The sequence below is a fragment of the Megalops cyprinoides genome, chromosome 19 (assembly GCF_013368585.1).
Source record: "Megalops cyprinoides isolate fMegCyp1 chromosome 19, fMegCyp1.pri, whole genome shotgun sequence".
Lineage (NCBI taxonomy): Eukaryota > Metazoa > Chordata > Actinopteri > Elopiformes > Megalopidae > Megalops > Megalops cyprinoides.
Window position 1 is genome coordinate 10,948,062 of NC_050601.1, and position 18,993 is coordinate 10,967,054.

The 18,993-nt window shown below is 40.7% G+C and overlaps 1 protein-coding gene and 1 non-coding gene across 2 annotated transcripts; one reads left to right on the forward strand and one right to left on the reverse strand.

Annotated features, from left to right (window-relative positions):
- Positions 1 to 1,189: 1,189 nt before the first annotated feature.
- On the forward strand, positions 1,190 to 1,261 carry trnap-agg. Its single transcript has one exon. It is a non-coding gene; the product is annotated as a tRNA-Pro (tRNA).
- Positions 1,262 to 11,206: 9,945 nt separating this feature from the next.
- LOC118794306 (perforin-1-like) lies at positions 11,207 to 15,674 on the reverse strand. The gene is made up of 5 exons (XM_036552536.1): positions 15,602 to 15,674; positions 13,699 to 14,286; positions 13,308 to 13,446; positions 12,584 to 12,801; positions 11,207 to 12,232 (listed from the first exon to the last, which is right to left on the reverse strand). The coding sequence occupies exons 2-5, from the start codon at positions 14,226 to 14,228 to the stop codon at positions 11,365 to 11,367; spliced, it is 1,755 nt and encodes a 584-aa protein (XP_036408429.1). The 5' UTR covers positions 14,229 to 14,286; positions 15,602 to 15,674; the 3' UTR covers positions 11,207 to 11,364.
- Positions 15,675 to 18,993: the final 3,319 nt, after the last annotated feature.

Genomic DNA, 18,993 nt, shown 5'->3' on the forward strand with positions numbered 1-18,993 from the left:
TTTGGAATATGGAATACATACAATGCAAAACAAAGTATTAAGATTTCTGTGACTGGACAAATAGTTTGAAAATATTTTAACTTTTGAAGTTTTCAGGAAAAAAAGAGTAAAATGGACCCTCCTGATAAGCCTGGCAGGCTAGTTCCTTTTCCCTGTGTTTGTCCCTTAGAGCCTGTCTTAACTTTTATATCTCGGTCCATGCTGCTTTACAATTTCCATGTAGTCATGTGAATTTACTAGGAGTCTATAAATTTGTCAGCCATTTGTTTTAGTATCAGCATCCATCTCAGTCTGCATGAATTATAGTCCACCATTATTTGTTGCTTGTAATGCATGCTGATCATACTTAGGAATTTGCCAAAGATTGCATGTAATGTGTCTTATTAAAGTTTACCCATGAATGTGTGTGTCTAGTAACATCTGACTTGTGAATTTCATTAATTCAACTCGGATCTTATTAATTCCTGTGTGGGATGCACTTATCCCCAGGGTTTGGAGCTGGAGTTGGGGCACCTGCCGGACAGGGTAAACCTGCACCTTCAGGTAAACTGCTCCAGTTCTCTGCTGTCTGAGAGGGCATGTGTCATGTGTGCTTTAGTCCATCTTCATTGGCTGTGTTAAATCTGTGTGTTTTCAGTTAGTTTTCATACACACTGTGTCCAGCCATATGTGTAAATTATTAACAATCATCACTAATATCATAACAATTATAATTTGTATGGTTCATAGTTGGTGTTTTTGGCATGCATGTTCATCATACTAGTAACATCAGTTACAGTGACTCAGTGACCATTCACAAATTAAACTACTGGTAATCCATTGACATTTTAACCATTTCATGTGTATTATTTAAACTGGGGGTATTGTGTTGTGTTGTTAACCATGAGTTTGTTATGTGTTAATGGTTGTCTCAGTCAGACTACACCAGTCATATTTTGTTGAGAAGTTTGTGTCAGCCTGTTCATAGGAGCTGGTTATGGTTTATGGTGTCTCAACATACATGTGCTGATTGTTGTATGCCATTTAGCGAATATTCAACTGTCTTGGCAGGCCTGTAGTGTTTGGATCTTGTTAGTCTGTACATGGGGATGACCTTGTGCTTTCCCAGGTCATGGTGCTGTAGACCATGCACTCTTTTGAAAGGACATGGATGGTACGAGTACTGTCTATCTTTATTTGTTATTCATCTGGCTCGTTGGTCTAGGGGTATGATTCTCGCTTAGGGTGCGAGAGGTCCCGGGTTCAAATCCCGGACGAGCCCATCTTTTCAAAAAAGATGGTAGTGTGGCCAAGCACTCTAAGGCTTCAGTCTCTTTGGAGGCGTTGGTTTGAAACCCTCCACTGCCAGCTTTGAGCAGCAATGTAGTGTAGTGATAAGGGGCAGGCCTTGTAACCAAAAGGTTGCCGGTTTGATGTCCCACTGGGGTACTGATGTTGTACCCTTGGGCAAGATACTTAACCCACAATCGCCTCAGCTCTTTACATGGATAAAGTTGTAAGTTGCTCTGAATAAGAACACCCGCAAAATGACAATAATATCTAAGGTTATTTAGTGGCTCATGACTGGCTTAGTTTGTGAAGTTGTCTACCATTACTATGTAGAATGTGCATCATACCTGGAATGTATGAATATCTGTGTTGTTCGTATCCCTTTCCATATTAAAATAAATGTTTATTATTGAGAAATATTGATTCATTAATGTATCTCTATCAGAGAGAGCTATTTATATGTATTAGAACTGGTTTATTTATGGTTACAATGCAGCAGGCTTTGCAAATGATCTTTGCTGGTGTGTCAGAAGTGGAGTGGAGTGTATATGCATGAAGGAGGAAGTACATTGCTCATTTTAGTGAGATGTTGTGTAAAGGTTTAGTGATGTCTTGTGTATAGTAATCAGCTAATTCAGACATCTTTATGTCCAGTGTCAAGATAGCCTGTTCAGTACAGTGTTACAGCCTTGTGAGCCCCAGGTTATGGCCCAAGAGGAGTTATGTGGCTCTGAAGGGCCCCTACGGCCTTGGTGCTGAGCTGTTATACCAGGCTTTATCACTTTACCAAAGTGTTTCAATTTGTACATGTCCTTACATTATCTGGACCCTTCCATAAAAACTTAAAGTATAAAGTTCATCGGTAAATAATTAAATGCATAGGGCTTTAGTCATGGTGTGTTTATATTGTACATTCCACAGGCTCATTCCCTTAACAATAAGAGGTTGCATCGTTTCTGGCAGTTGATTTTTTTTTCCCCAATCTGTCAATTATGTGGGGTCACCAGTACACTTTAACAGGTGGCTCATAATGGGAGTATCTAAATCCTATTTGTGCACACCTGTCATGCTTAGATTGTTGTGCTTGGCCTTGATTTCCCAAAGGACAGTGGATTTAAGCAACCAAGCTGCTTTTGTTACACCGGTGTTTGTCTTTTCAGCTGTGTGTAATACATGCTTGTCCATTAGTTGTACGGATTATGTTTACCTCAATAAAACTGTTCAATCATAGTTTAAATAGTGTGTGTAAATGATTTACAGTTTGTATGATAGTTAAGTGACCAATTTATCATGTACTTATGTGTTTCATGTCATGTACTAGTTTTCATTGTCTGTAAGTAATAAATTAATTGAAGTCGATTAACCAGTTACTCAATGGTTTGGATTATTCAATTATCTTATGTATATTGAAGTAAACAAATTAAACAGATTCTCATGGGTTTTTCTATTGTTTGAAGTAACCTGTTTTTACCAGTTTTAGTTCTCTTTTTTCTTACTTATATGGAATTTTATTTTCATTTTTCAATTGTGCATGTGTGTGTGTGTGTGTTGTGCACATTCTCAGATTATTGGGTTGATTTTTGATTTTATAATCTAAAACAAGTTAAGACCCCCTTGGATGCCCATTAAAGGGTAGGAGTCGATTGCCCAGCAGACAGCTATTTACTTTCAGCTCTGAAAGTTTGTATTTTATCTTGCGTGTTATTAGAGGTTTATTTATTTGATCTGGTTAATGACCTTGTGGTCCCCAGGTAATCAGTCTGGAGTTGCCCTGACCAGTGAGCAGGGGGCTAAAGCCAATGGTAATGCCCTGTGTGATCAAAACTTTGACCCATAAGCTAATTTAAAAACATAAACCCAGGTCCAGTAGAGGCTGCAGTGTGTGGTAGCGCCAGATTTCTCTGAAGGTAAAAGCTGCTATTGGAACTAGTTTTTGTTTGGTTTGGTTTGTCATCACCATGATTAGTGTGTGGGTCACAGTTTTCCGCATTGATTCGTATTTGTCCATCAGTAGTGCCAAGCTGCATGTGTTTCCTGGGGGATCATTACAGTCCTCTCTTACCTACATCTGGTTCAAGAAATAGCTGTGACTCATAATTTATTAAATTATTAAATTATTTATTAAATGTAGAATTTTATTAAATTATGAGTCAGCGAATGAATTGTTTCTCTTAGGATGTTTGGGTAACTTGGATTACTGTCTAACAGCAGTAATCCAAGTTATCCAGCACTACCTAACAGCATGACTGCTACTATCAGGTGCATCTTGTTGATTAAGACCTTTGCCTGTATGTAGTTAGAAATTTGTTCTCTTTAATTGGCTAACTGCTAAGTACTTGGACTTTTTTTTCTAGCATGTGACTGTCAGTGAAATAAACAGGGCGTGTTGAGAGATGTTTGATGAAACACTTAAAACACTGTGGTAACATCCCTGCTGGTCTCTAGGTTATGGTGTAGGAGCTGGGTTGCCTGCTGGACAAGGCGCAAAAGCAGCCAAACAGGGTAAAGCTCTTTAACAGCTGTGTTTCACCTCCACGTGCCACACTGCATGGCGTGCCACACTGCATGGGCCACATTATGACGTGTCCATTTATTTACTTTAGCTGGAGTTACAGACTGCACTGTTGTTGCTTGGTTTTTATAAACCTTTGTTCATTTAAGCTCTGTCTGCTTGTTGATTCTGGAAGCACTGATTTAAAAAAAAAAAAGAAGTATCATGGTCCATGTACACCATCTGATGTGCACGGTCATCATCAAGTGAATTTCAGCTAATGTGTGTTAGAACGACCTTGTCAAGGCATGCGTCCGGCTGTATGTGTTAGACATCAGGGGTCTCACTTAACTCAAATGGATACACTTATGTTCTGTTGTGCTGGATGTCACTCTAGGTAAGAGCATCTGCTAAATGCATGTTATGTAGTGAAATGTCTTGGAGGCGCAGCTCCTCACTGTGTGTGACGGTGTGGTGCCTCACAGGTTACGGTGCTGGAGCCGGGAGCTATCCCAGGGCAGCTCTTGGAAACGGTCTTGGAGCAGGTAAGTCACACAAACTGGAACACTGCTACACAAACCCTCTGTAAGTCTGGATTGATTTACCAGCTAGAATTTGCCCTCAGCCACTCTGATTGACTAAAACTCCCGATGGATTTCTACTTTAAATCTGGCACTGGTTGGTTTCTTAAACCAGTGCATGTCCCCTGGAAATTTTTTACAAAAAAAAAAAATACAATGGCTTTATACTAAATGAATTTAAAACGATTATCTTAACAGTGCAGTGGTTACTTGATCAGTATAAAAGTGAATTATCTCTGGTCCAGGTCTCGACCAGGGAGGCTACCCTCTAGCTGGGAAATCCAGACCAGCTGGTAAGGATTTTCTTTTGTATGTACATTTTGTCTCCCCCTCTCTGTCTGGAATGTGTGTCTCTTGGTCTCTGCTGCTAGCTCCCTGCTTTGCATGTTTCACATTTTTCCACACACTCTATTATTTTTATTCTTGTTGTTTTACTGTCTTTTGCTCTTTTTACCTCTTTTCTACATTGTTTTTGCAGTCTCCACATCTATTTATACTACCTACGCGCAGTGATACATTTTACAATCTCTGCTGACACAAATACCAGTGATTTAACTGTAACAGTGCCTATTTCTCTGTTTAACTTTCAGTCTGCATTCCTATCAGTCATGCACAAATGTGTTTCTCTAATTTTTAGATTGTTTAGATTGTAGACAGGCTGACAGAGATTTTGATAGATGGATAGATAGATAGATCTCTCAGTCTCTCATCCCCTCGTTTATGTTTCAAAATAGACTTGGTCTGGTATTGCTTAAGGCCCTTAAAAGACTATACAGCAGTACGATACATACAGCCCACCACTTCATTTATACAGAGGTACCTTCCATATGCCTCCCCCTTTTTTGAGTTTTATGTACAAACAGAAACATTCTCTGTGTGCCCTGTGGTCTGAAGCAGGCTTGGCACCAGGAAAAAATAAAGAGGGGTGCAACTGCAATCCATGGGGGTGCACAAAAAGTTATAAATACTATGTACACATTGGGTATAAAAGGAGACACCTGGGGGTGCACTGAGGTTCGTTTGGGGGTGCAATGCACCCCTATGCACCCCCATAGCGCCAGGCCTGGTCTGAAGGCTAACAAACAGCTCTAAGCTACTTTCTTGTGTTGTCTATGTTATGTGGAAGATAAGAAATCAAAGTCTGAAGGGTGTGCTCAGTCTTGGCATGGTTCATAGATATCCTTTAAAAAATTAGAAAATATTTTAACATTTGAATGAAACTGCATTTGACAGATTATCTGTTCAGTAAACAGCTTACCCTTTCTCTAGCCTATGGCAATGGTTATGGAGCTGCTGGCAATGGTTATGGAGCTGCTGGCAATGGTTATGGTGCTGCTGCCAATGGTTACGGTGCTGGTGAGTGTGTTTTTACGCCGGTGTACATGATTTTTATTTGAACATTATAATCATGATTGTAACTGTAGTTATCGCCGTGTTTCAGGGTTGAGCGTTCCCAGTGTATTAGCTGATGGTGCTGGACTGGGGAGCAAGGCAGGGAAGGGAGCAGGTAAGCAGTGTAACCATTAAAAACCTGAATATGGATGTGAGTATGAATATTCTCTCTGTCCGAGCAAAGTCAGCATGAGCTCACACATCCAGTTTATTAGTTAGCTACATCTTGGACATTGGGGTTATTGTATTTGCTAAACAGATGAGCTTCCTTCTTCCCTACTATATACCACAGAGGACCTGTGTGGAAAACTGGTTTCACCTCTACAATTCTGATGACAAGCGTCATGCTGCTGCAAGGCTATTGTGATGTCGGTGTTGTGGAGTAGTAGCCCTGTGACATAGGCGCAGAGGAGGCACGGAACTGTGGCTCCACAGCACAGTCACATTAGTTCTGCAATAGCGTGATACTTGTTCCTCCTGCCTTCTTGCCTTCTAGGTCTTGGTGCCAGCTCCTATGGCGGACCAAGCCTTGGGGCCCTGGGGGGAAATGGTGAGAAAGAAGCGGGGGGAAGCAGGAGGAATGGGAGGTTAGAAAAGTGATTAGCAGGGGACAGAAGCTGGAGGGTGGGGCATAAGCAAGATTGACTCATGAAAGGAAATCCATCATCATTTTTTTCCTGATAGTTGGTCAGACCTTCAGAAATAAAGAAATAAAATGCACATCACTAAATAAGCAGTGACAATAGCATCTGTGAGCCTTGCCTTTTAACTCCTGTTGTTTCAGTCATTATCATTTAATCCATCATCCTGTCGGCTAGCATCATTAATTTGGCTACACAGTCATACTGTTTCACATCCATGCACTGCAGGCATTGACCTGTTATACCCTCACCTCTTTCTCATTCATGCAGTAACTGTCTTTGTCTGTAGGTGGTGCTGTTCAGCTTCCCTATGGAGGCCAGCCAGTGGTTCCCGCCGGGCTTGGAGCCAATGGCAAACTGGACAGTTACATCGAGGGACCACAGGGCTATGGGGGTCAACCCTTCCAGCTCACAGGGCTTGGGGATGAAGCAGAACTGGGTAAACACTGTTAAAGATGGAGACAGAGGGAAAAGAGAGAGGGTGGAGAGCAGGTGCAGATACATGAATTGTTAGAGGGACAAATTAGCAGAATGAAGGTTTCTATGTCTTCAGAAGAGCAAGGAATGTTCAGTAACATGTGACTGTTACATACATGGTTCAGCCCTTGAACCCTCTCTGAATGGTGGCTTCATTCAGAGAGGGTTCAAGGGCTGAACCATATATGTTTTTTGTCCCCTCAAAGATCAGATCTTTCTAGATCAGACCTGAGAATTTGTGTTATATAATAAAGTTAAAAGGAGGTTCTGTGTAGCATACAGGATGACATACATATAAGCCACTTAAAGATAATGTCATGGTTCTGCCTGTGAAGAACACTCCACTTTCCCATTGCAGGTGGACTGGGTGCTGGACTGAGTGCTGGACTGGACTCTGCCGCTGGTAAATATGGTGAGCACTGCTGACAACATTATTTGCTCATTCCTTCAGACAGTTCAGTTAACAGGTCTGCCAGAATCAGACGGGTTTATTGGGACAAGATCTGAAAGGATTATAAAAGCCATACAGACAACAAGAGCACAGACTGAGAGGAAGACAAGCTGATGGATTTTGGTGCCGAGAGCTTGTGTAATTTAACATTTATTTGCTATTGGTCAACTTCCTTACAATGGTTCACCAGTCATTCCTGCTGGACTAGATGATAAGGACAGAGTGTGTGTGTGTGTGTATGTGTGTGTGTGTGTGTGTTTGTTTACAGGACTTGAGAAATTTATGTCCTCACATCAAGTCATCAGTGGGAGTCTGGGAGTAGCATCATGTACCGCTTGCTGAAATAATTATTTCATCAAACTAGTTACCCAATAGTGCAGTCCTACTCCAGATGTGGCGGTGTGTTTTCCTGTATGTCTGCATATGTGTGTACATGTCTGTGCATTGTGACCATGTATCTGGTGCTTTTCAAGTCCAATTCCTGTAAGCAGGACTAGGCGTTAATAGCAAGTCAGCATTAATATACAGCTGAAGCTAAGTCTGTTTGTGGTTTGTACATTTACCGTATTGTGTGTGTGTGTGTGTGTGTGTGTGTGTGGGAAAGCCTGTTTGAAAACCTCACTGTGACACACATTCAAATGCACTAGGGTGTGTGTGTCTGTGTGTGCTCGTGTGCACATTTTTCATTTGTCTGCACTGTCAGATGTCTCAAGTGCAATTTCTTTACAGATCATGTCTGTACAATTAAAAAACATAAGTGAATGGAAAAAGTTTCAGTTAACTTAGTTTCCGAATTGATTGTAGGAGTTTATTAACTCTTATTAATGCTTTTATTAATAATGACTGAATTTATGAAAGCCCCCAAACAGTAAAGGTTTAGCATATGGAAAATTTCACCATTATTTTAAAAATATCTGTCCCTCACTGCCTTTGACAGGTGGATACCCATATGGAGCACAGCCACTTGGATTGGGGGCTGATGGGAAATCTAATAAATATGGTAAATAAAGACTTCTGTGAGTGAGTGTTTGTGAGAGAGAGAAAGGAAGAAAGGGCAAGATGTGACCCCCTTCTTTTTTCTTGCTCTCTTGCTCCAGCTACACCACAGGAAATGGTGGCTTGCCATGTCCTGCCAAATATGTTGGACTGAGCGAAGGCTGATGAGAAATCTGTTGGCAAAAAATTGTGCATGTGGCACATTTGCCTTTATGCACATTTGCATTCCTCTGTCAGAGTGAATTTGTGTGTCTGTGTTTCAAAGCTTCTTTTACATTGTGCTTAAAGTGTGCTGTGCTCTGTGTCTGTGTGTGTGTGTTTTGTTGCAGGAAGTGCAGGGTACGTGGGTGCTGGAGTGCAGCCAGCAGGTAAGGAAAACACAGTAAGAGGCCGCAGCCACATGCACCCTCACACAGACAGACCAAGCCATCAGTGGACACAGGCACAGATAATGAAACAGATAGACACCGACTGGAAAAGTGCAAGGATACTGGCACACAATGGCTGGCAAACACTACACAATTCAGAAACACTGACGTGTGCGAATACTGCAGTGTTTGTGTCAGTTGTAGATCTATGTTGTCTGTAAGTTCTGAAGGGAACACTTTCAGCTCACGTCCAGCCATTTCTCCTGTGGTTTCTTCATACGGTGTCTTGTGTCACCATACCATGTGTTTGTTGAATATTTATACAACATGTAACATGGCATGTTTACAGGCTACAACGGTCAACTTGGCAATGGCCAGGGTCCTAATGGTAAGTAGCAGACCCAATTAACTTGTCTTACTCATCTGGCTTCTCTGTCACTTCGGTTGTCTTACCACCCAAATATTTAAATGAACTTCACCAGTAACATTAATAGGACATTAAAATTTAAACAGAATTTACTGACTCATTCAAAATCTAAATATGAGATTTTTTTACAGCTTCATTGACTGGTTTTGTTATGATATCAGACATACTGTTGTGCAGACACGTTAACCCTTTGAAATGTTGCCATTTGCTCTAATTAGCACTGACAGTCTAATGTTGAAAGACATATTGATGTTGGGATTGCAGGAATGTGTTTTCATTGTCTGCCTCTGTCTATAGGAGGGAAGAGCAACAAGTATGGATTGAACGGATTCCTTGGCAATGGATACAAAGGTCAGAAGGAAGGAGTGTGTAGTTAATGTAACCTCTGTATTTTTGCTTATTTGTGGTGTGAACTGTCTCTTTTGTCTTGGCCAGAGTTAACGTGCAATAGTGCCCTCTGTCAGTGTAGAGCATGTGGTGTATTGTATGATCTATACTCTTGTCTTTTTGACTCTTTCCCTAGGCTGAAGCATATGCCAGTGGCCTCACTGAGTGAATATTTGTTCATCTTTCTGTCATTTCTGCATTGTATGTGTGTCTGTTTTTGTTGTGGTTGATGCCATTGTATAATTTCTTTCTTTCTTTCTTCCTTGGTCCCTGTTCTGTTCTTATTCTCTCACTCCACACACTTCCTGTTTTGGAGAGTGTTCTTCCTGTGTCTGTATCTGCAGTAAAGCTCAGAAAGCACTGTGTCTTTGCTTTGTGATTATTAATAAACTGGCATTTTGTCATGAATCACGAGTAAATACCATCTGATTATTAGGATTAGCAATAAACTGTGATTAGCATTACAGCTCCTAGCGTGACAGGCATTTCACTGGGCGTCTGCAATGGAGGGAGGCAGCATGAATTTGCAGTGGGGCATCGTCAATGAAAAGGGAACAAGTTATGTGAAAACACCATTGATTGGTTACATGTTCTTTGACATTAGCTCATTCTAGCTGGTGACAATTTTAAGCTTTTATACAATGCAAATATTTTTGGTAAAATATATCCAAATGATTTTGAAAGTGTCAAAAACCTGTCTCGGGTGTGTTATGATTGTCATCTGCAACCAAAAGCAACCTTTTTGCCTCCATTTAGTTTGCACATCACATGTCATTTGTGTGTCGTGTAAAGCTGGTCTGTGCACAGGAAACCACATTGCTTCCTTTCATTTCTGGCAAGATAAACAGAACTTGGTGTCTGTGTCCTGCCTGATCGGCTCTTGCCTGCAAAACTGTGAAAAGCATACGTGACATTGTTTACATTTAATTTGACAGAATAGAACAGAATAATACATAGCCTTTTTGATGTCACCCTTTCCTGCATAATGACATGGTAGATGCATAGATTTTTTGTGACATTAAACCTGGCTGGAAAAGACACTGATAGTAGTGCATAGAATTGCATAAAAGGAGGTTTTCCATCCTTTTGGGGATTTGCCATGTAAAATGGCACCAACCAAAACCTTATTCCTCATTTGTCAATGAAATAATGTTGAATGTTGAAAAGGAGTAAAATAGAGAAAAAATGCTGCTTTCATGTAAACACTGTCGGTCAGTTGCCTGAATGGAGAAACAGTAATAAGATCTCACAATGTATGCTTTTTCTCAGATATTTATCAGTCACAGAAATAATATGTGATTTAATAAAACAACTGTAGCACATAAAATATACTATAGAGGAAAAGGATAAAAAATAAGTTAGTACACATTTGAATACAAAGTGAAAATGAAACTTATATTTACAAGATGAGCTTCAAATGTAACAATTATAACAGAAGTTGCCTTCCCTTAACATGTAATGGCAGAGACATTAAAAGTTAAATAGGGAGCTTTCTAGAAGAGTATTGGAATATTTGATCTAAATATGTGAATTTCTATACTAATACCATTCAATATGAAGTAGCGTTTAAGAAAGTAATTGACTTAAAGTGAAAGCTTCTGTGATTACTATGATATTGAGCATCAGAAGAAACTTACCACTGGCAGTGTGTATTTAGAGAAAAGCGTATGAACTATATCTTGGTGAATAACAAATGATCAATTTATCAGATTAATGCTGTGGACAATTATTGATTTTCATCAGTATAAAACAATACATTTTATTTATCTAAACAAATACACATAAATAAAGTGAAAAGGTTATTGCGATGCTCAGCATAGGAGCAATGGTTAAGGTTTCAACATTGTCTCAGCAAATATTTGTGTGCGGTGGTTGTGTAGTTCCTTAATATCTACCCAAATCAGTAATGCTCTGATTGGCATAGAGAGGGTATTCATCCACAAACACGCCCATTTTCAACAGCATCTCTTTAGGCACTGGCCGGGCATGGCGAGACACATATGCCTTCGCCAGGTGGAAATTCATAGGAGACCCTATGTAATCCGCACAGGCTGGCCCACCCAGACTTGGAGCGCACTCGACCTCTACTTTGTAAAACAGCTCCCCGTGGCTCAGCCTGCAAAAATCCTCAGTGACCCCGTTTATCAGCTTGACTGAGCACTGACCCAGCAAATCATCATCCCACTTGCTGTCCTCGTCCCACACTTCGAACTTCACTTGGTCGTCCATGGACAGAACCACGGAGCCCAGATCAAACATCTGATCCCAGCGGGGGTCGTTGGTGTTGTAGATTACCCTTGTGTGCCCAACCAGTGCCCCGATATGAAACAATTTGACGTACCCATCTGTGCCAGTATCGTAGTCCCCCCACAGGCCCACCCCCCGCACCACAGTGACTTTCACCCTGGCCAGTCCTGTCTTTGATGGACAGCAGTTGGGAGTCACCCCAGGGTTGTTGTGGCAGCTGCAGACACAGGAGTCCTTGGGGTGTGTCTTGACGCCCACCTCGCAGGGTGATGAGCAGTTCTTCCAGAGGGCTTTCTCCAGGACGTAGTGGCTGACGGCCTGGCGCAGGTGACGTCTGGCGGGGTTCGAGGTGGGGAGCAGCTCGTGAAGGGCATCCAGGGAATAGGAGACCATGTCTGGGGTGAGGGGCAGGGAGGCCATCCACTCCTTGTAGGCCCCTGGATCCTTCTGGGCTGAAAAGAGGAGCTCAGGCTCTGTGGTGTAGCCCCCTCGGATCTCAGTGAACCTTAGGGAAAAGAGAATCAGTTTAAAAATAATAATTTCTTTTTTCAATTTGAGCCTAATTGAATGAATTGATATTGGTGATGATGATGATAAGGCCCAAAAAAGAATGGAAGAACCAAAGAATTTAACACTGTGTCATAAAAATTAGACAAAGAATCTCACTATTGAGTATTGGACTCGAATTAAAGGAAGAAAGGCGAAATCAAAATGATAATGATGACAGTGGCTTTGTCTTGGCATCTTTGCCTTTAGTTTCTCACGAGGGAAGAGAGAGGGGAAACTGAGGGAAAGCACATTTATACAGAGGGCACAGGCAGGCCTCATAGTTGTTTGCGGCCGCATAGTGGCCCACCTGTCATTGAAGTTGCTTGAGAAGCTGGCCTTGTTCTCCATCTTCTTTGTGTCGGTCTGGCAATGTTTAGACTCTGTCTGGAGGCTGGCTTTGTCCCCCACGCTGGCAGACGCCTCCACATCCAGGCATGTTTTAACCTCGTCCACGTTCAGGCCCTGCAGCTCGGTGAGACACTGCCTGATGCTGGTGACAGAGCGCACGCTGCCGCCCAGGTCTACCTAAAGAGTGCAGACAGACAGGGGCCCTCACTAGGTGCTTCTCATCAGCAGCAGCCGGGGCGAAGCCAGGGGATGGTGGAGCAGCAGGGTAGCATAATAGTTAAGGAGCAGGACTCATAACCAAAAGGTTGCCAGTTCAATTCCTCACCAGATCGCTGCTGTACCCTTGGTTAAAGCATTTACCTACAATTGCCTCAGTAATTTTCCAGCTGTATAAATGGTTAACATTTTAAAAAACTGTAACTGATGTAAGTTGCCCTGGATAAGAGCGTCTACTAAATGCCAATAATATAATGTTATGACACATGTAGTACATAAGAGTAGTAGTACATGAGAGAGTCCAGGGATGCAGTGATGCTCAGTGAACACTTTGACTATCCTCTGGCGGTGCTTGTTGAAAAAGCTAACAAATTCTTGTGAAAACAGGCTGTTTTACCCCCTCCTCTTTCAGTTTCCCCTGGCTTTGATATTCTACTCCCTCCCCCCCCCTTTTATCGTCCTCGTACCTTGGTGATATAGTGTGTTCCAAAATTATCAATGAGTCTGTAGTAGTGCCGCTTGCTGTCGTGGTCGTATTTCTTTGGGAGGCCCTTCACGGCTCGTAGAAATTCAGGATGTAGACGGGGCTTGTTGGACAACCTATAGCTGCAGAGAGACAGAAACAGAGGAGGACTGAGGCTGATTACACACAGATCCTCTGTCTATTCGCACTGCACAGTTGAGCACAGCCATTTCAAAAGGTTCTCGTGCTGACATTCTAGCATGCCTCTTGTGCTTATTCTTCACCAGCAGAAGACAGCAAGGGAGACCTTAGGTAAAGGTTGAGCAGAAGGTGAGGGAGGCAAAGATCCTCGGGAAAAGCTGAAATGGGAGCCTTTGTTAGCAGCATCAACTCACCTGTAATAGCGGCATGACACCTGATGACTGGTAAAGCTGAACTTGTCCTTTTTGGTTTTCTCCATGGAGTACTCAGCCAGTTTAGAATGTGTTCCAGCCAGCATTAGCTTCCCTTCTGCCTTGTGATTGACTTCTAAATTCACCTTCCAGTCATTTTCAACACTTGCGGTGCTAGAGCTGACCAGAGATTCACTGGACTGGTGAAGAGTGCTGGACACTTTCATGTTGCATTGGTGGTTTGGCCTCCAATCAACTATGGACAGCGGTATTTTTTGCATTTTCCCCTCCAAATATGGATTCTTACAAATTGTGCATGTTTTATCTTTGCGTTTCCAAACATTCAGATTGATGACATAAGCTCCTTTACGCTGCATTTTAGTAATATCAAACCCTTCCCCGGCTAGATTGATTCCAGGGGCAAATTCTGCCTCTTTGCATTCATTGGGTAAACCAGTACTGCAGGATTGGCTGGCTGGAAGAGGGAGGGACAACACTAACCCTACCCAGAGGAGAGAGATTGTGGAGGACATCGCAGGACAGAGTCTGGGATAGTTTGTGTAGAACGTTGAGAGGGTTGTAGATTTTTCTCTGCAATCAAATAAGACCAATGGTTTCTGTTACTATTCATATTCAAGCATTGTTCAGGCAGTGATAAATGGAATCAATGTATAATCCCTTCCATTACTGAATTTAATTCACAGATAAAATATTTGTTTCGTCTAGGAAGAAATAGAGATTAGAGCTTGTGATCCTCAGCGAAATGAAACTGAGACATTGTGAGAGCGACTAATTGTGGAAATGCTTGTGGTTAAAAGATCATTGCGCATGTTGAAGAGCTGCTGGCTTTGAAAACAGAAGAGTACAAGTCTTGAACAAGGCCATTTAGCACCAAATGCATTCAATTCTGATATGAGATGTCACATCTGTGACAGAGTGGAGACATGAGATGCTACAGATTAGGGGATATTACAGATGAGAATTGTAGACTGTATCTGAAAAAGCAGAGGATTACGGCAGGATGGATTATCAATACCACATTGTTACATAGCAGTAGTTTCCACTTACATTACATTACATTACATTACACCTACTTTTGCGTTTCTCCTATTAAGTAAATCCTGCTCTTTTAGATTTACTTTGCCTGTTTCAAAATGTGCCTGCATATCCTTAATCTTGTCTATCAACAAAAACAGTTTTATGAGGTTTATGAAGCTATTAATGAAGCCACTAGGTTTCATTAATTTTGTGTATTTTTGTGTCTGTTTTTTGAATGACATATGATGAGACATCAAAGTACTTTTAAATTCCAGGAATATGCACATTGCCAGCACTACCTTGATAAATCTTATTGCAGTTTCTGGAAGAAAAATGCTTTATTTAGCTAAAGACAGTTCAACAAAATGCACAGTCCTTCTCAAGGGCAAGAATAGGTTCTTGTTGTCTAAATAAGTGAGTGAATAAATTAATCCTCCATACAAGCTCAATATATTCGGCAGCCTTGAAAATGATAATTGCTTCTTTTTAGCCTAGATTTTAATTCAGCAGAGTATTCAAAATGTGACATCCAGGAACGCTGAGCCCAACCCGGCCCAATCCAATCCCATCTGAACCCAAATGCTATCGTACAATTATAGGCCCTAACTAGATATGTTTTGTTGGGTCCCGTCAGGTCTGATTGGAGTTGCAGGGCTTTCCCATCTTCTGGTAATAGAAAACATGTGCAATCCATAGCCAAGGCTAAAAATAAGTATTTACATTTTTAGGACTAAATGAAACAGCTTAATTTTAACTGAAGCATCAGCTTTCAATGAGTTGAATTATATTGGGATCCAGTTAATCAAACTATCGTCATTGCAACAAGCTTGGTAGAATGTCAAAAATTAAAGTAGAGTAAAGCGCTTACCTGGCTGTGTACACTATGTTAGATGGAGAATGCTTTGAGCCTCCCTCAGTGATGCAGAGGAGTCAGACAGTTGAGGGGTGGGGGCAGGGGTCTTTGGTGTTGACTATGACACATAGCAACAGCCGAATGAGGTGTGAAGGTACACGGGGCGGATGGTGGTTTCAGAGAAACACACAGAGACAGAGACAGAGGAGGGGGTGTTAAGTGGTCTGGTGAAGTGACTCAATTATCAGTAAGTGTGAGGCTAAGGAGTTCCATGTTAAACCGACATCTACATTTGACCTGACGTATCATGTCCGTTTCTCTTCTCTGATCATGGTTCATGCCACTGAAAACGCAGGTCTCTGACCAGATGGATAAGGGGGAAATTATTGAGGGTAAAAATACAGCAGGTGGATGAATACATTTTAAGTGCTAATGGAAAATGCACATGAGTAAAAAACCAGACTCTCAGCAGTTAACACTTTTTTCTACATGAGCACATGCTTTCAGACTTCCTAATCATTCTTGTACCTCTGGTGGTTACTTCTGTTTCAGAGTTCACCATCATTTCTGGCGCAATGGAACACTTTGTCAAATAAATGTAAGTTGCTTGGCCATGGCCCCACTTCTGCCAATATTCCTCCCTGTGGTATCTCTGCTGGTGTTTCAGGAAAAGCAACCCATCTGCAGCAACCCAAGGCCTGTGTCTAAGGTGTTTGACATTGATGAAAATGGTCCCATATTCAGTAGTCTCCATTCCACTATCTGATATGATTCCCGAGAAAATGCAGCATATGCTGCTGAATCTTGCCGCAGATTTGCTGTATTACTCTTTGTAATGTACTCAGTGTCTCTGATTGTAAAAGTTGTCTTCTTTGGCACTGGTTGCTGTCTGCTTATATTGTCCTACACTCTTTTGTAAATTTCATAGTAGCTGCCCTGATGCGTTCTGTCTGATATTGAGAGTAATGTTTAATAAATCTCTGGGGTGTTCTTTCTATTTCTTCCCTCCACATTTTCCCGAAAGCTTTTTTCATGTAATGATGAATCAGTCTTTCCATCTGGAGATACACAAATGCACTACATGCTTTTTTATGAAAGAAATGAAATGATGCCTCACAAACAGTTTTTTTTATTGTCTGCTGTTCAGGATATCAAACATTAACCATACACTTACTTGTTAGGTCTATTTTTAATTTCTTTGAAAGACTTTTCAGTCTCTGCTCTCTGGTTCAGTTTAATTCTTTTCCTATTCAGTCACATCAGTTCTGAGATTTTGGGAAATTTCAGGGATCCAATAACTGACAATACTGGGAAACAAATTTTGGTGCCAGAATCATTTTCTTGGATCTAGCATTGTGAAGAATCAATCTGTCTATGGTGTGTACTACTGGACAGCTTTGTTCATATGGAGGGAGTGTGTAACTTAACTGACATTGTGTCCTATGTTCCATATTTTCAGAACAAGGAAGCATGTCCTTCTTCCCAGAGCACCCTATTACCTTTGATTATTTGCATTATTTTTCCATAGCTCGGTCCTGAAACATTCTAAATGCTGGAAAGGTGTTTTCCAGGCATAACTTTTTGGTTTTTCCTCAATGAAAACGCTGTTGATTGGGTCCTTGCAAATGAAAATTTTCCCTTTGCTCGTATTAATTATCGTTTTGGGTTTTTTAAACTTGTGGTCAGCAGCGTAGCCAGGAAAACTGATTTGCGTCGGCCTGATGGTGACTAGACAGGCGCATAACAGAATGCATGGAAAGTATGATGTCATCCTCCTCACAATTTGCTGCTGACAAATTTCATCTAGCACCCACAAACAAATTAGTTAACCCTATTGCAAGTAAGTTTAATACAACAGATAAAGAAAGTATCAAACCAAAGTTTCAATTCAATTGTGAATGTAAAATATAAATCAAATAATGAATAAAAATTGATCCATAACATAGAATATAATGTACATCATATGATAAACGCAGATACATCAGTTATTACTTCAAAAAAATGTGAGATAGTTTTCTTTGGAACATCGTTATCATTATCAAACCTGGAATTTCTTACAGAAGTAGACCAACCATCAAGTTAGGAACAGAGACAAATAACTAAGGTCAGAGGCTTAAGATTTCATTTTATATTGACAGACATTAGCATCCCTTTTCTTTTTACAATGAAAGAAAAATATTTTGAGGTGTGGAACTGTCTTTTCTGTGTCAAAACAAAAAACCTAGGGATTTTAATGCTGAATTCTTTTCATACACAGGTCAACTCATTCCTGTGATAAATGTACTCTCTACATTCTAATCTTTACTCAGATATTACCTGTCAAAAATTATAACGCTGACTTTCCTCCACAAATTAAAAGCTGTTTTTGCAACTTTGAAAATGGCATACAATGAACTGAGAGTGGGGATGGAAAAACACAGAAAAGGGTTGGAAACCACACAGCCCTGTGGGTTGACAATGTGGAGGGCTTGGTTTTGCAATGTCAAGCAGTGGGAAAGGATCATCAATTTTCATGATGTCATTTTGCATCTTTTTCATCTTCATGTAAAAATGACCCCAAAATCATTCCTCTGAACCTGAAGTGTACATTATCTACATATTTAGTTTACATAAATAATACAGTTACCATATTTAAGTAGTCCATACCATAATTATCTATTTTCAGTTACTCACAATCTCTTGTGACAGTTGGCACAATTTTTATTAGGTTTATTATTATTAGTTTCGGCTGTTTTAATAGAAATATGTATAATGTCATGAATGCATATAAAATGTATACTGAAGATACACACAACAGATATTATGTACTAGTACATTACAGTTGTTTTCCTCTATTAATTTCACTGATATTTTTATTATGGGCAAAAGCCTGTGTAAATAATCCTATTTTCACCAGGCTTTCTTTGACCAGAAATGTCCTTACATGGCAGTAGTAACCAGGTGCTAGTTTTTTGTTTGGCATTCAACAAACATTTGTATAAAAAAGTGTCTTTATCCATCTATGTAAACTGCTGAATATCCACTGATGCCTTGGTCAAAGGCACAATGACAACAGCCCACTTTTGAACTGAATCTATTATGTTCTGTTTTCAAGCCAGTTCCATCCTACCTTCTCTGACAATTTAGGTCATGCTAAAAGCTCACCAGCAAAGATCATGCATTAATAGGACTTATCAATGAACTGAAAGAAGAACTGTTAGAAGAAGAGAATGAAGCCTGCTGAAGGACATCATCAGCAACTTTATCTCTCTGGCCACACTTGTTGGCTGTCTTCCAAGGATATCTCCTTCTTGTTCTTCCAAAAGTCACATTTCAGTGTTTTCAAAACTGTAGCTATTGCATCGAAAAATGTACACATCACATTTCCCAAATATATTTATGCGCAACATAAAACCTATTTCAGAGCC

Bases quoted from the DNA above. Each gene is read 5' to 3' on its own strand.
- LOC118794306 (XM_036552536.1), bottom strand. From the start codon at position 14,228: ATGTCCTCCACAATCTCTCTCCTCTGGGTAGGGTTAGTGTTGTCCCTC. The intron at 12,802-13,307 runs GTACGAGGACGA...TGCACTCTTTAG, and splicing joins GAACACACTATATCACCAAG to GTAGACCTGGGCGGCAGCGT. The intron at 12,233-12,583 runs GTGGGCCACTAT...CTTTTCCCTAAG, and splicing joins TCAAGCAACTTCAATGACAG to GTTCACTGAGATCCGAGGGG.